Source organism: Oryza glaberrima, chromosome 3, assembly GCF_000147395.1.
Source record: "Oryza glaberrima chromosome 3, OglaRS2, whole genome shotgun sequence".
NCBI classification, from domain to species: domain Eukaryota; kingdom Viridiplantae; phylum Streptophyta; class Magnoliopsida; order Poales; family Poaceae; genus Oryza; species Oryza glaberrima.
In genome coordinates, this window is record NC_068328.1 from 10,514,456 (window position 1) to 10,529,554 (window position 15,099).

Sequence of the window (15,099 nt, forward strand, 5' to 3'; positions counted from 1 at the left end):
GTTCTTTCAAAGGAGATCGGGGAGATTGTCACTCGTTTTCTGCGCGCACGCTCCCAAACTACTAAACGGTGTATTTTTTACAAAAAAAATTTCTATATGAAAGTTGCTTTAAAAATTCATATTAGTCCATTTTTAAAATTTAAAATAGTTAATACTCAATTAATCATGCGCTAATGGCTCACCTCGTTTTGTGTATCTTCCCAATCTTCTCAATCCCCTCTCCCTCAAATACAGCCTTACTCTACCCAGAGTATGCCTTTTTCCCATTCTTTTGCAAATTCCTCTTTTTCTTTCTCGGCTTGTTTGGTAACTCGAGGGAAGGGGATTGGGAGTTTACACGAGGGAATTGATGATGAGATTAAGATAAGAATTTGATTTTTAATTCCAATATCTTGTTTGGTAGAGGTGATGGAAATTGATAGGGAATTTCGTTGGAGATTAGGTCATTAATAAAAACGGATGGCTGAGATTTGCTTAAACAAAGTAAAGGAGGAATTCCCTCCCAATTACCTGCCCCTACCCAGATATTAAAAAGGAGGGAGTTCCTTCCTTAATTCTCCATCCTCATCCCACCAAAATTCTCATGTCTCTCAACTAAACAAAACTCTTAGTAGCCTCATCCCTCTAAACTTTTAATCCCTCCTAAAATCTCCCTCCAACCAACCAAACGGGCCGTCTGCTCTTTTCTCACTCTTCTCCATTCTACCCAGGAAGCGGGCGTGGAGGCATGGCGGGTGCGGAGGTCTTCTCCATTCTACCCAGTAAGCGGGCGTGGAGGCATGGCGGGTGCGGAGGTGGAGGCCGGCAGGCGCGGAGGCACCGCGGCCTGCGGACGCGGAGGCGCGACGGCCCACGGGCGCGGAGGCAGCCGGCGGCCGGCGCTGACAGGATCGATGGCGGCGACCGACGGGCGCGGAAGAGCGGACGAAGGCGGCGGCGAGAGGCAGCCGGCGGGCGCGCGCAGGGCTGACGGCCGCAGCCGCCAGCCGGCCGGCGTGGTGGGTTGGAGGGGCGCATGCTCCCGCTGGCATGGGGTGGAGTAACATCCTCATTGCCACCACCTTCGAGCGTGAGCCCTCCCCCCTTCCCTGGATGGATGCTTGCGTAGCGGCGGAGGACGCCTTCTCCGCTCCTTGCCGCCCGATGGTGATGGACAAGGAAGGAGACGGGAAAATTTCTCCACCTCTTTCTTTTTCTTGAGAGAGAGACGAGACGGCTGGGAAGGGATGGGCCGCACCTTGGGCCCAAGCCCAACGTGCTTCATCTCTTCTTCTATCTTATCTTCTCTTCTCTTCGCCTCCGCTGCGCCGCGCATCTGCAACCGCATCGCCCATTCCATTTCCATGGCGCTCGCCGCCGCCGCCACCACCTTCCGCCCTCGCCTCGTCGTCACCGCCAAAGCCGACAACACCGACACTCGCCGTCGCCACTGGAAGGCCGGTGAGTTCCCCTTCCCCACCTCTTCCGACACTCCCCGCCGGAGCGCCCGCACCGCCGAGCGTCCGCCCGATAAGCCGAGGGATGAAGATGGGGATAGCAGCAGGAGGACTGGGCGCAGGCACTGGAAGGCAGGCGAATTCCCGGGCACGCCGGAGGACTCCAGGCGACCTAGGAGGAGCCCCATCAAGAACGTCAAGAAGCGGCTTGACGCGCGCGCCGAGGCCAAGGCGTGGGCCTGCACCGTCACCGAGGCCCTCGCTGATCGCATCGACGCCAAAAACTGGCAAGAGGCGCTCCAGGTACATTCAATCTCCATTTCTCTTCCGATTAGCAACTCCAATAAAGTAGCGCCCCCCTACCCACAATCTCCTGTATACTATATACTACATTTGACAACATGATGCCACCGGTTTTATTATACCTCCAGTTCAACCAGATATTCTTGTCCACAATTGGTGGATCGATCGATCCCATGTTAACTCAATCCTGGGATATGATGATTACCTGAGACGGCGACATGCCAGCAGGCAATAGCAACATAACAAGTTGATGATTTTTGTTGGCATTTTTATCAGTAACCTGAACAAATTAAGGCATGTCTGTTCTTACCCATGGTTAATACCCAGAGTCAGCTCTGTTAATACGTTAATACTTGCTCTCTGTTCGGTGTTCAACATCAGTGAGATTCATGAGAAATGAAGATCTCAGCCACTCAGATCTGTAAATTTCCTTATAATCCAGAAATTAAATAGGACTATAGTGAATAATTTTGAATTATTCACTATGCACTCACTGACGACACGGATGCTTTGCTAAGCCAGGTCTTCCAGATGCTCAAGGAGCAACCTTTCTATCATCCCAAAGAGGGCACTTTCATGAAGCTCCTCCTGCTGCTGGGCAGGTCAGGCCAGCCTTCCCGTGCTCGCTACCTCTTCGATGAGATGCTGCAGCAAGGATGCCAGCCCACCCCGGAGCTCTACACGGCCTTGATTGCTGCCTACTGCAGGAATGGCCTCCTCGACGACGCCTTCCGCCTTCTTGCTGATATGAAGGCCTCTCCGGTTTGCCAGCCTGACGTCTATACCTACAGCACCATCATCAAGGCTTGTGTTGATGCCTCAAGATTTGACATAGTCGATGCTATGTACAAAGATATGGCTGACCGCTCCATAGCGCCCAACACGGTCACGCAGAACATTGTCCTCAGTGGCTATGGCAGGGCTGGAAGGTTGGATGACATGGAGAAAGTACTCTCTGCAATGCTCGACAGCACAACTAGCAAACCAGATGTATGGACTATGAACATTATATTAAGCCTATTTGGTAACTGGGGTCAGATTGAATCTATGGAGAAGTGGTATGAGAAATTCCGAGGCTATGGGATCGAACCGGAGACTCGGACACTCAACATTCTCATTGGCGCATATGGGAAGAAGCGGATGTATGACAAGATGTCTGCAGTGATGGAGTACATGCGCAAGTTAGCGTTTCCATGGACCACTGCGACATTCAACAATGTGATTGAGGCATTCGCTGACGCAGGCGATGCAAAAAACATGGAGCACACATTTAACCAGATGCGTGCAGAGGGGATGAAACCAGATACAAAGACATTTTGTTGTCTCATAAATGGGTTTGGCAATGCGGGTCTTTTCCATAAGGTGGTTGGCATGGTTAAGCTGGCTGAGAGGCTTGGTGTGCCAATGGATACAACTTTCCACAATGCTGTTCTCATGGCATGTGTAAAAGCTGAGGATTTGATGGAGATGGAGAGGGTCTTCATGCGCATGAAGCAAATACAGTGTGTCCCAGATGCTACAACATACTCCATTTTGGTGGGAGCTTATCGGAAGGAAGGAATGACTGACAAGATCTATGTTCTGCAACAGGAGAACCCGACTTTGGTTCCAACTGACCTTGTCCATGTGTAACTCTCACCAGTGATCTGTACGTACTCTGTACTAACTAATGTAGGGAAGCGTTTTCAGATTATTCAGTTTCTTGATTTCAGTTTTTACTTTTAGTTGTCATCCAAGTTCTGCTTTGTGCAGACTGATAATTTTTTCTTTGAAAATGTAATATGACAATGAGATGATATGATGTCATGATGATGGGATTTACAACAAATTGAGCTTCATGTTTCATGGGTTTTTATTTATTTGTATATTTGCAATGGAGAAGAGAACATCGTTGTTAAATTTTTTTACAAGCAGTTTTAGTATATATATGAAAAGAGTATTCAGTACAACAACTATATCATAATGTTACTTTTATTTGCAGATGTGTGCCCATACTTATTATTTACTCAATCATATGTAGTCATTTGTTTACTGAAATCTAAATCAGGTACCTCAAAGACTTTATACATTGGATGAGCTGCAGTTCAATGGGATCGACACTGCTGCTTTTCTGACTCCTGTGGATCTGAATTTCAGTGTCAGACGCCCACCCAAACGGCATCTGAATTTGGGTGAATTTGGGTGTCAGACGCCCAAACGGCCAGACCCTAACAACAGCTGCTAGAAAGGTCTTTGTTTCTCCGCAACTCTCATCTCGTATATATTTTTCCTTACCTGATTCCATGTTAAAAATGTTACTAAGCCTGAACCATTAATTTTGGTATGAATCATGTGAATTTTGAAGAGAATAACATGTGCACTGTTAATTCTGTTGGGCAGAATAAAACCTAGACTTGATTGGTACTATAATCTATCCAACTTATTCAGTTATTATGCTCTGTATTGTAGTCTAGCCAATTTATTCAATTATTCTTCTTTGTACTGTAGTCTAGCCAATTTATTCAGTTGTACTATTTTCAGAATAGGGGTACCCAGGGTGTCAAATTATTTGATTATGCTATGAGCTACATGCTAGAACCATTATGCTAAGTGGTCTCTCTACATCGCGCCGCAGACGGATTTCCCCGCTGCCGGTCGCCGCCCAATGGTTCATAAACTCTCAAAATATGCTCTCAGATTACTTCGTACTTATTGTCCTTCAATATATAAACTCCCAATGGTTGAGTGCTCAATATATCGTATCTAATTTGGGAACACAGTATTTGATTGGCATTCGTATAAAGCTTGTAGTATCCCTAGATATACTAATTGACTTTGTTGTGGATGGGTGCATAACTGCAGATCATCAGCAGATGTATCAACACGGGGAATCTCGCCTAATTTCTACCCTGGCACCTCAAGCTGCATATCAATGGCCTTTGATGATAACTTTCAAGGACAGGAATGTAGTTGAGTTTTTTGTGTTCAGGTATGATCACCCTCGAAAAAAAGGTGTCATAAATGGTTATGAGATAGTAGAGATTTATGCTCCCATGAGACTCTGTAAATCTCTCATAAGGATGCCAATTTTCTGTAAGTGAAAACAAGCTAAAGTGCATGGAGAGTACTCACTCCGTACTCGTAAAGGAAGTCGTTTTGGACAGCGACACGGTCTCCAAAAGACAACTTTGACTTCTTGTTTCTATAAAAATATTTATTGAAAAGTGATATATGTATACTTTTATGAAAGTATTTTTCAAGACAAATCTATTCATATAACTTTTACATTTTTAAACTCAACAACTTGAGAGTTATTCATGACCTAAGGTTTGATTTAAACATTGTCCTAAACGACTTCCTTTACGAGTACAGAGGGAGTATCTTTGAAAGGAATATGAGCACAGAGCACTGGGTAGGCGTTTGCAACAAATCTTACATTTATTTCTATCTACTGTTAAAGAATGCTAATTAATCTGTAATTTGTCAACCTCCTAAGTTATATCTCGTATTATTCCTTCCTGTCATTTTACTGTGCCAATTACATTTGTTTTAACCAATTTTTTTAAATCTTCCAACATGGAGAATATAGGCCCTGGTATTTTGCATTTTATAACAGGATTCCTGTAAGATAACATGATTGCACTATACCTTGATCCCTCGGAGAGATGATATTTGCCATGTTTACCCAACTTTATTTGCTGACACTATTGATATCCTTCTGGTAATGGTTAGGTGTCCTGTTATTCATTCGATGTTATAAAATTTGTGACACTACATACCAAAAGGTTATTGTTGCTAATATATCCTCAAGAATTAGTGTGTTACAGACATCTGTAGATCAATTTTTCTTCGTGAGTCTTGTGGTCTCTGACGTGCAGATCATAGTACTCGTTACCAGCTATCAATGGTCTGGGCATTGCATATCAAACAAGTATCCTGTTTACGATTAAACATATGGCTGCCAGCCTACCACTGAATTTTTTTCCCTAACATTTTAGCGGGAACCTGATCATGCTATCCCACCAGAGGACAGAGAAACGGTCATCGGCAATTATGTGTTTGCCATTCTGTATGTGCGGTATTGGGTATTTTATCCTTTTTATGTCTTTTGTGCTGCAGAATGAAAGCAGCTCAGCAAGCGATTGTTAGAGAAGAAGAGGATGGAGTCTCGCACTGAGTAGAGGTGGTTCTAAAATGTGGCTAGCAGAATAGGAAAAGAAGATTTTAGAAAGCTGCTTGACTTGAATAGCCTTGACTTGTGAAAATTTTTCATGCTTGATACATAGGAGGCGGCAAAAGCGAGTGCAAAAGGAACCTAGACAATACGGGTGGAAATGGAATGGTGGGCTCCAGCTCTTCAATTTGTTCATCCAATTAATATACATAGGCCTGTTCTGTAGCTTTGGTGAAATTCGAAATTACTCAAATCCACATATAGTCCGTATTGAAACGAGTCCATAATCGACGATTATACTGTATTTGTGGTTAGGTTGGTGACATTCCTATGAAATTAAATAGAAAGTTATAAAGCCTAATCAATCCGATTCCTTGTAAAAAACAATTGAGCCTATCTCTCTTATTTGATTATTTGATTTTGTGTTTTCTGTGTTTCTAATTTTATGTTTTGCACTTATATTCTTATCAAAATCTGTGTTTTTTCAATATCTGCCTTTTCAATCATGCGTTCTGAGCCCGAAGTGTATAATGAGGACATATACGCTACTAAATTTTTGAAGTGCCAGCAAAGTGGCGGTACATTACATGTTACAACTATTTAATGCATGTCTATGTAATCAGCAATATAATAACTTATGTTTTTTTAATAATAAAATATAATATCTGGCCTTTACTCAACAAGCTAAAGCCAATAATAACTTATGTACCATTCTTAAACCTATCTTATTTAATATTAAATTTGATTGGCAAAAGATATATGTTTGTTTGATTACTTAACAACCATTCAGGCGGAGTATTGTGTGATTAAACCCGCCATTCAGGGGGCTTGTAGTGCCTCCCCCCTCCCTTACCGCAGCCGCAACTTGACTCCCCACGGTGCGGCACCGGCGGCTAAAGTGATGCCCGTAATCGCTGCCCCTGTGACGCCACTGCCGCCTACGCTTCTCCAACTCTTTCGCTGGGCCGTACTGCTTTCATTCTATGCCCGCGTCAATTGTTTGCTGATTTGGTTGGAATTTATTGCTAATCTGTACTGCCATGTTAATTGATTTTTAGATGAAAGATCATTATAATGTTAATTGATTTTGATTTAGTAGGCAATTTTGTTTCAATGTTTCCTCCTCTCTTTGTGAATTGAGTCCGAGAAAAATAATTTTCTTAATTCACCGATGTGGTGCTTGGTAGTTTTATTAGTCTTTAGGGTTTGATTTTTATTACACTACTTCCAACCATTCCCCTGTTTGGAAGAACAGTAATTGAGCTAAAAACGCTGGAAATTATGGTCCCAAAACTTTTCCAGGGTGGAAAGCTTGGATGGGCTGTACCACATTAAAATTACGAGCGGTTTCAGCCCATTCCGTCGGAAAAATACTTGTACTCACAATCCACAGTATTAAATGACATGGATGTATATACAAATATAGACGGCACACACAAAAATTATTGTGAAATGTTATGCGTGTCACGACGCAATAAAAAAGGTGTACCGTATAGAATATATCCTGGGACACCGATAGTCCCTTTGATAAAAAAAAAAATTGAGGTGCACGATAATATGTACATACACATCTCAAAATACATTATACTCATATGTATGAAAAATTAAATTGGACTGCCCATTTAAATATACTGCAAAATAATCACGACATGCACTCCATAAAAAGCGCGACATGATTGCAAAATAAACTATTTTATTATTGCAAAAAAAAAGTTCTCACGTGACATGAATCACATTGTACTGCTTTTAAAATGGGGGAATTCGATTAATGGGGACAAACAAAATATATTTTGTGTATGCCAGATATGTAGAAGAAAGATGTGAAAATCCATCTTTTAACATAGGTATTGGCGATAGTTATTAAAGACAAATAGAATTGCACCATAACATTTAGCACGAGGCATATTACTAGTTGTGATAGAAATGAAGAGAAATACATAATTAAATTTTAGTTAAAACTTATGTTTATATGTTTGTAGGAAATTCTTAAATATTAGTATCATTATCGCAAGACATAGATGGGAAGGCCATAAGTGCCTATAACGTGAAATTGACTTATGACAAAATAAAAGACATATATCACATAATCGTAACCATATAATAAGAGGCCCTAATCACTTTATAATTTAAAATTTACCATTTTATTATATACTAATATAATAATAAATATTAACTAATAAAAAAGAAAAAAATATAAATATACTTTTTCACCGATTTTACATTAATATGCACGTCTATTAAGAAATGACAAAAAAATATACCATTATAGCATAATGTATGTGCAATACCACGCGGTCTCGCGTACTGGGTACGCCACACCACGGTCTCGCGCGGCGACGGCGCGAAACCGCGTAACCTTGCCCAGTAAGTACGCGAGACCACACGTACTCGCGCGGTTAATGGATCAATTAGCGTCATTAACAATTAATTAATTATTATTTATTTAATTAGCATCATTAGCAATTAATTAATCAACCAATAAGATTATTAATTGCGTCACTACCGTCATTTCGACCTACGGTACGAGCTCTCAGACACAATGTGTATATGACAGATGGGATCATATATTAATATTATAGTATATATTTATAGATAACTATTATATAAATTGAATATTAAATTAACTATAGATGATTTAGAGCTAACAGTTGGCTATTACTATTAAAATTGCTAGAAGCATTTCGTTCGTTACTACCCGAGGTAATATCGTGCTAGTACTATAGTTTTGTGGATCAATGGCAATGACATGCCGTACGTACTGCTAATAGATTTTCGGCAAAATTTGCTATAGGATATTCAAAAATCGTGTAATTAGCTAAGGGACACCGGAAGAATGTGTACATGCTGGAGAGCATAGTAAAAAACTAGTAATTAGCTGCTGGACACTCGCGACATTATTTTATTATTTCTGGAGAAAATGGAGAGAGAAACAGCTGTGAAACTATGGTTTTACCTTGAACCCCAGTAAAGGCTCACTCCCCTATGGGACCCACCTATCAGGGAATATTATTTTTTTTCTTTTTCTCTCATACTCTACTCCTCCGTCTTCCTTTCTTCGTCATGTCTTCTTCCACGATGGCCAGCGCCTCCCCACCCATCGCGGCTCCAGGGATAGAGTTCACGGCGCCGCCGCCGGGGCGTGACCACACGCAGGATTGCTCGCTCACCTACGCGCAGTGGAAGGAGGTGGACGCCTCCACGCGCCACCGCCTCTCGCTCAACGCCCATGCCGTGCTCGGCTACACCGCTCAGAGGATCTTCGCACGGTTCATGGCCATTACCAAGCTCACGCTCCACTGCGCCCAGGGCTCCGGGACGGACAGCCTCTCTGACGACGGGGCACGCCATGTGGTCGCTGTGCTGCCGTCCGAACGGCTCGCCAGGCTCAAGCTCCGCGGCCTTCGGCAGCTCTCCGATGACGGGTTTGCGTCGCTTGCTGGGGCCACGCCGGTGATCCGTAAACTGTCCGTCGCATCCATCAGTTTTGGGCCAAAGGCCTTCGTCGCCGTCCTCCGGTCGTGCCCCCTCCTTGAGGACCTCTCCGTCAAGCGCCTTCACGGCCTCCTGTAACCTCACGGCGTCCGGCTGGGAGCATCAGCCAGAGACCACGAGGAGCACCCAGGCATTGGCAGTGGCGAGGAAGAGGCCCGCGGGGCTGTGGACGCAGCCGGAACCGGAGACGACGAGGAGCAGACCGGGGGAGCCGGTGAGGAAGCCATAGGGGTAAACTTGTCTTTAAAGGATATTTCTCTCTCCATTTTGTCTGAAAATAATAAAATAATGCTGCGAGTGTCCAACAACTAATTACCAGTTTTTTATGGTGTCCTCCAGCAAATACGAGTTCTTACGGTGTCTCCTAGCTAATTACAAGTTTTTTGGATGTCCTGTAGCAAATTTTGCCTAGATTTTCTGGGAGGCACAGGCGGCGAGCCGGCGAGTAAGGCCAAAGTGCCCCACTGCACAGGCCATGCTCTTCTACTCCCTCCGGGTTGATAATACTTGTCGTTTTGGACAAGGGCACGGTCTTAAAAAAAACAACTTTGACCATTATTTTCAATCATAATATGTAAAATGGTATTAACAAATATATGATCTTATTAAAGTACTTTTTAAGACTAATCTATACATGTAGTCACCATATTTGAAAGATAAATATTTTGAAAATTGTTCATAATCAAAGATTCTAAAGTTTGACCTCACCCTTATCCAAAACGATAAGTATTATCAGCCCGGAGGGAGTATATAGAAAGGACTCAGCAAATTTACTACCCATGCAACTGATATGTGCAGGGGCCGGCAGACCTTACGATTTCGAACACTGCGAAGAAAACAACAGGTCGACTGTAACCACTGTGGCACTAGTTTTCACACCGAGATCGACCAGATGAGAGCGACAACAATTCCGACATCAGAAGTCGCGATTGATAACATGAGCTCATTTAAGCAGAAGTCGGGGGCTACTGTCAGGGTTACGGATAAGATATACCCTCTATCCTTAGATGTACGTTGTATACTGATACGGTATACCCGCGCGTATACGGATAATTTTCGTATACATTAAGGAAATCTATCACGTGATAGGGATGGTATCTACGGATGGAAGGAGTTCTACTCGGACAAGACTGGGTCTTTACCATATCGTGAGGGGTTCGATATCTCCGAGTCCTACTTAGAGATCAACTGACTCGTGGTATATAAGGGACCCCCTAGGCAGGACCTAAGGCATCGAATATCACCGCCAACACACCCACCACAGCCTACGGAGGGACCACCTAGGCAGGACCTAAGGCATCGAATATCACCGCCAACACACCCACCACAGCCTACGGAGCCGGAGCGTGCAGGAGCCAAGTCGTCGGGAGATCTAGTCGGACCAACTCGACTACGGTCTCGTCAGTATCATCGAGTTCTGCTATTCCCTTTGTAATCTGTGGTTTCCATCATATAATTCCATATCAACTGGATTAGGGCTATTACCTACCAAGGAGCCTGAACCAGTATAATCCTTGTCTTTTGTTTGCTTGATGTCGTACTACGTAAATCCTCGTATCAACGGACCCCAATACCCTCTATATCCGGTCTACGGGTATCCCCCGTCGACACTAACATACTAGTTCTGTAATGTGTTAATCAATTAGAAATGAAGGAGTAAAGACCAACAAAGAATTATCATCTTCTCATTTAGATCAATCTCATAAATACAATACATGGATCCAGTGTAATTAGACAATTTTAGGGTGAAAGATTAAAACAGACGAATTTAGGAAAGATGTGCTAGTTAATTTTGCTTATCAATATACGCCTTGTATTATGAAAGGTTATGCCCAATATTTTAAAATAGGAGTATATTTTAGGATAAATTTTTAATGTCATAAATTAATTCCTAATCCCTCTAGTTACATAGTACATAGTTCTTGACGTGTTAGGTAAGATTAAGGTTAAACTTTTATAACTTTAATTATAAATAACTTTCAAAATAAAGTAAAGGCACTAGAATAGCGTACTATATAGATTTATCAAATAAAATACTATTAATAAAATAAAAATGTATGTATTTATTATATATATTACAGTAGAAAAGGTATAATAAAAGTATATTTTGGAGACCGTACTATTATTTAGAAAGTTAAAAATTATGAAACCGGCCGAGTGAGAATATTTCAGAAGGAAGCATTGACCTCAGATTTTAGGTTGTGTTATTTTCTTCTGAAGATAAAGATTAAGTTTTTTACGCAAAACGAGATGGTATTAACGTATGATTGATTGAGTTTTAATTATTACAAATTTGAAAAATATATTAATATGATATTTTAGAGCAACTTTCATTTAAAAATTTTTCGCACGAAAATACCATTTAGCAGTTTGAAAAGTGTGTCATAAAAATCTTAATCTTCATCCAACTCTGATCGGAGAAAAGAACGGGAGGCACACGGATGTTGCTATTTATAACTATCGAATGGACAGTACAGTAAATATGAGATAATAATAGTAAGACGGTTCAACGCATCGTGGTCCATCGAGACGTGAGACGGAGGCCGTAATACGGCGAGTAGTAATTGTCATCGCTGCAAGATTCATCGCTTGGCACCACCGCATGTTTCATTTCCAAGGACAGTAGTAAATGAAATTTGCAGTGTTCAGATCTGCGAGGAGTCGCCTATGGCCAGCCGTTCCTTCAGATCTTGGTGAGGCCGCAGGTGACGTTTATGATGCACGGTACGCTTCTGATGTCCTAAGAAGAATAAAAAGCCAACAAAATTGACGGCGTCCTATTGCAAAGAATCTGATCTGACGCTTTATTTGTAGATTGATTTTCTGCCCAAAAACAGGGCAATTGGTGGCACGGAGATCCGTCTCTTCCTAAACGTGAAATTCTGTCCCCTTTCCAGTGACTCAAGTTCACGGGTAGTTGATGAAGGCTTGAAGAATGAGTAACCCATTCAATGCCAAATGCAAAAGTGTGTAATATGACCAATAGGTTCATGTAAGAACAATGCCGATCTGAGTTTTTATATATATCGCCAACGACCTTCACAGCTCACACGATCTTTTCTCCATCGTTATTCTTGCTTCTTGGCTGCTTTATTTGCACTTGCATCGCTTCTTCTTTTTTAGTAACTCAGAGCTTCAGACTTCATCCGTGTGATTCACTGAACCAATCAGCCTCCTTTGTTTTTGTCCATTCCATGCATTTAATTTCCCCCACAATAATCTCATCTAACATTTCCTTGTGCCCTCTTAAATTCTGTTTTCCCATGCTATAAATAAGTAGGTAGACTTTCTACCACTCTCCACCAGTACCACCACTAAAAATTAAAGTGAGCTAAGCCAACACTTTGGCGGCAGAAACTTGCAGCTAAGCATTGTCCCTCCTCATCTGCAAAGGCAGAGGAGATACATTCTCTCGTCCCCTTTCGCTTGATATCAAGTTATCAACAGTGCTCTCCTATCCGTGAGCCGTGCACAACTGCACACGATGGTGTTGATTCGTCTTACTATGCTGATCTTTATCGCCATCATCCTTGCCGGCCGCACATGCGTACTTGTTGTTGCCGGCGGTGGAATGCCGGCAACCTTCGTGTTCGGTGACTCGCTCGTCGACGCCGGCAACAACAACTATCTCGTCTCCCTGTCCAAGGCAAACTACCCACCAAACGGCATCGACTTCGACGGACACCAGCCCACCGGCCGGTACACCAACGGCCGCACCATCGTCGATATACTAGGTGAGCACATTAACTTGGTTTCTTACCTGAACTGCACTATTCCATTGCCTTTTTTTTGAAAAATACGGGGGAAAAACACTTATGCATCGTTATGTTAGGATTAGGTGAAGATTTCTCAGATGATACAACGATCTGACCTGCACGGACCCATTAGATCACCTAGGAACAGGAGATATAGGCAAAAGCTAATTCTCACAGCAATGTTTACGATCTTCATTGCCGGAACATGCATGGCTAATTGGGCTCATAAACTTTGGTTTAATTTTCAGGGCAGGAGATGTCGGGAGGATTTGTGCCGCCCTACCTGGCGCCGGAGACCGCCGGCGACGTCCTGCTTAAGGGCGTCAACTACGCGTCCGGCGGCGGAGGCATTCTGAACCAAACCGGGAGCATCTTCGTCAGTTCACTAAACTAGTCATTTTTTCGTGTGAAATCCTACTCTGCTTTTCGTTTTTTTTTTAAAAAAAAATGCACTTGTTCCCGCGTAAGTTGAGAAGAGAGATGATCATTGCTTCTCCGTGATGCGCTTCTTCCGTAGCCTCTCTCTTGCGTGAGTGCGGCAACTAACAGTAACAGATCAGATCGGAATGCTGCCAGTTGACCGTTTTTCTTTTTTGGCCTAGTTCATCCATCCATGATCTTTTGCAGCTGGTAACGTTTTTAATCGACCTGCCGACCGGTAACATAGCGTATTTATACGTGTGGATCTTGTTTTTGTAGGGTGGGCGCATCAATCTGGACGCCCAGATCGACAACTACGCCAACAACCGGCACGAGCTGATCAAGCGGCACGGGGAGTTGGAGGCGGTGACCCTGCTCCGTGGCGCGCTCTTCTCGGTCACGATGGGATCCAACGACTTCATCAACAACTACCTCACCCCAATCTTCGGCGTGCCGGAGCGCGCCGTGACGCCACCGGAGGTCTTCGTCGACGCCCTCATATCCAAATACCGGGAGCAGCTCATAGTAAGTGCCATTGCCGGTTTGCCACAGATCACACAAGCTGTGTGTGTTGGGCTCGAGGCTGCACCCGTGCACCGTACCTTTTTTCTCTGCAAGTAGCAGTAATTCGAGAGGGGTAATTACTTGTACTTAACTGTGGGGCGCGCGTGCGATTCAATGTGTGGCAGAGGCTGTACCTGCTGGACGCCCGTAAGATCGTGGTGGCGAACGTTGGGCCGATCGGGTGCATCCCGTACCTGAGGGACACGACGCCGACGGTCGGAACGGCGTGCGCCGAGTTCCCTAACCAGCTTGCCCGCAACTTCAACCGCAAGCTGCGCGGCCTGGTGGACGAGCTGAGCGCCAACCTCACCGGCTCCCGCTTCCTCTACGCCGACGTCTACCGCGTCTTCTCCGACATCATCGCCAACTACAAGTCGCACGGTAACATCCTTCTCCGTGGATTTTTACCATCGAGAAAACGTTCCCTCGTTTTGTGCGTGCCACGTTCTAATGATTTTTTTTTATCACGTCGTCGTGTTGTTGTGGCAGGGTTCGAGGTGGCGGACTCGGCGTGCTGCTACGTGAGCGGGAGGTTCGGCGGGTTGCTGCCGTGCGGGCCGACGTCGCAGTACTGCGCGGACAGGTCCAAGTACGTGTTCTGGGACCCGTACCACCCAAGCGACGCCGCGAACGCGCTCATCGCCCGCCGGATCATCGACGGCGAGCCGGCGGACATCTTCCCGATCAACGTGCGCCAGCTGATCACGAGCTGATACCGATAATTCGGTTGTAGTACTAGCCTTCACGGGCTAGGAGTAGTAGAAGGAACTTGCAGGATAGCTATTGATTTCTGTCCGTTTGGACGCATATTTTGGGGAGACGCACTGATGGATATGTGCATGTGATGCCATTGATGGACTGTTCGATCTACACTAGTAAGTCATTTGATTTGGACTTGAGCGTCACACGCTCTGTTAGGGCAGTAGCAATATGTAGTCCCGGTCTTACCACGGAGCCCAACCTTCACGTATGAACA

General features: G+C 44.0%; 3 protein-coding genes across 5 annotated transcripts; all 3 read left to right on the top strand.

The window, feature by feature from the left end:
* The first annotated feature begins 991 nt into the window (after nucleotides 1-991).
* On the top strand, nucleotides 992-6,328 carry LOC127767660 (pentatricopeptide repeat-containing protein At3g06430, chloroplastic). 3 transcript variants are annotated; one of them, XR_008016492.1, is made up of 5 exons: nucleotides 992-1,739; nucleotides 2,262-3,387; nucleotides 3,787-3,967; nucleotides 4,581-4,707; nucleotides 5,838-6,328. XR_008016492.1 is itself a non-coding variant. In XM_052293065.1 (2 exons), exons 1-2 carry the CDS (start codon nucleotides 1,227-1,229, stop codon nucleotides 3,369-3,371), a joined length of 1,623 nt encoding a protein of 540 aa, XP_052149025.1. In that variant the 5' UTR covers nucleotides 997-1,226; the 3' UTR covers nucleotides 3,372-3,567. The 3 variants fall into 3 exon arrangements, 1 of the variants encoding a protein (XP_052149025.1); XR_008016491.1 differs by having other exon boundaries at nucleotides 4,581-6,328; XM_052293065.1 differs by lacking the exons at nucleotides 3,787-3,967; nucleotides 4,581-4,707; nucleotides 5,838-6,328 and having other exon boundaries at nucleotides 997-1,739; nucleotides 2,262-3,567.
* Nucleotides 6,329-8,967: 2,639 nt separating this feature from the next.
* On the top strand, nucleotides 8,968-9,462 carry LOC127765254 (F-box protein SKIP2-like). The gene has a single exon (XM_052290118.1). It carries the CDS (start codon nucleotides 8,968-8,970, stop codon nucleotides 9,460-9,462), a length of 495 nt encoding a protein of 164 aa, XP_052146078.1.
* A 3,031-nt stretch (nucleotides 9,463-12,493) lies between these two features.
* On the top strand, nucleotides 12,494-15,099 carry LOC127767855 (GDSL esterase/lipase At4g16230-like). Its single transcript, XM_052293315.1, has 5 exons — nucleotides 12,494-13,118; nucleotides 13,388-13,515; nucleotides 13,839-14,084; nucleotides 14,249-14,504; nucleotides 14,613-15,099. Exons 1-5 carry the CDS (start codon nucleotides 12,869-12,871, stop codon nucleotides 14,834-14,836), a joined length of 1,104 nt encoding a protein of 367 aa, XP_052149275.1. The 5' UTR covers nucleotides 12,494-12,868; the 3' UTR covers nucleotides 14,837-15,099.

Coding starts and splice junctions, on each gene's coding strand:
- LOC127765254 (XM_052290118.1), top strand. CDS start 8,968: ATGGCCAGCGCCTCCCCACCCATCGCGGCTCCAGGGATAGAGTTCACG.
- LOC127767660 (XM_052293065.1), top strand. CDS start 1,227: ATGGGCCGCACCTTGGGCCCAAGCCCAACGTGCTTCATCTCTTCTTCT. Junction 1,740..2,261: donor ACTGGCAAGAGGCGCTCCAG/GTACATTCAATC, acceptor TTGCTAAGCCAG/GTCTTCCAGATGCTCAAGGA.
- LOC127767855 (XM_052293315.1), top strand. CDS start 12,869: ATGGTGTTGATTCGTCTTACTATGCTGATCTTTATCGCCATCATCCTT. Junction 13,119..13,387: donor CACCATCGTCGATATACTAG/GTGAGCACATTA, acceptor TTTAATTTTCAG/GGCAGGAGATGTCGGGAGGA. Junction 13,516..13,838: donor ACCAAACCGGGAGCATCTTC/GTCAGTTCACTA, acceptor TTGTTTTTGTAG/GGTGGGCGCATCAATCTGGA.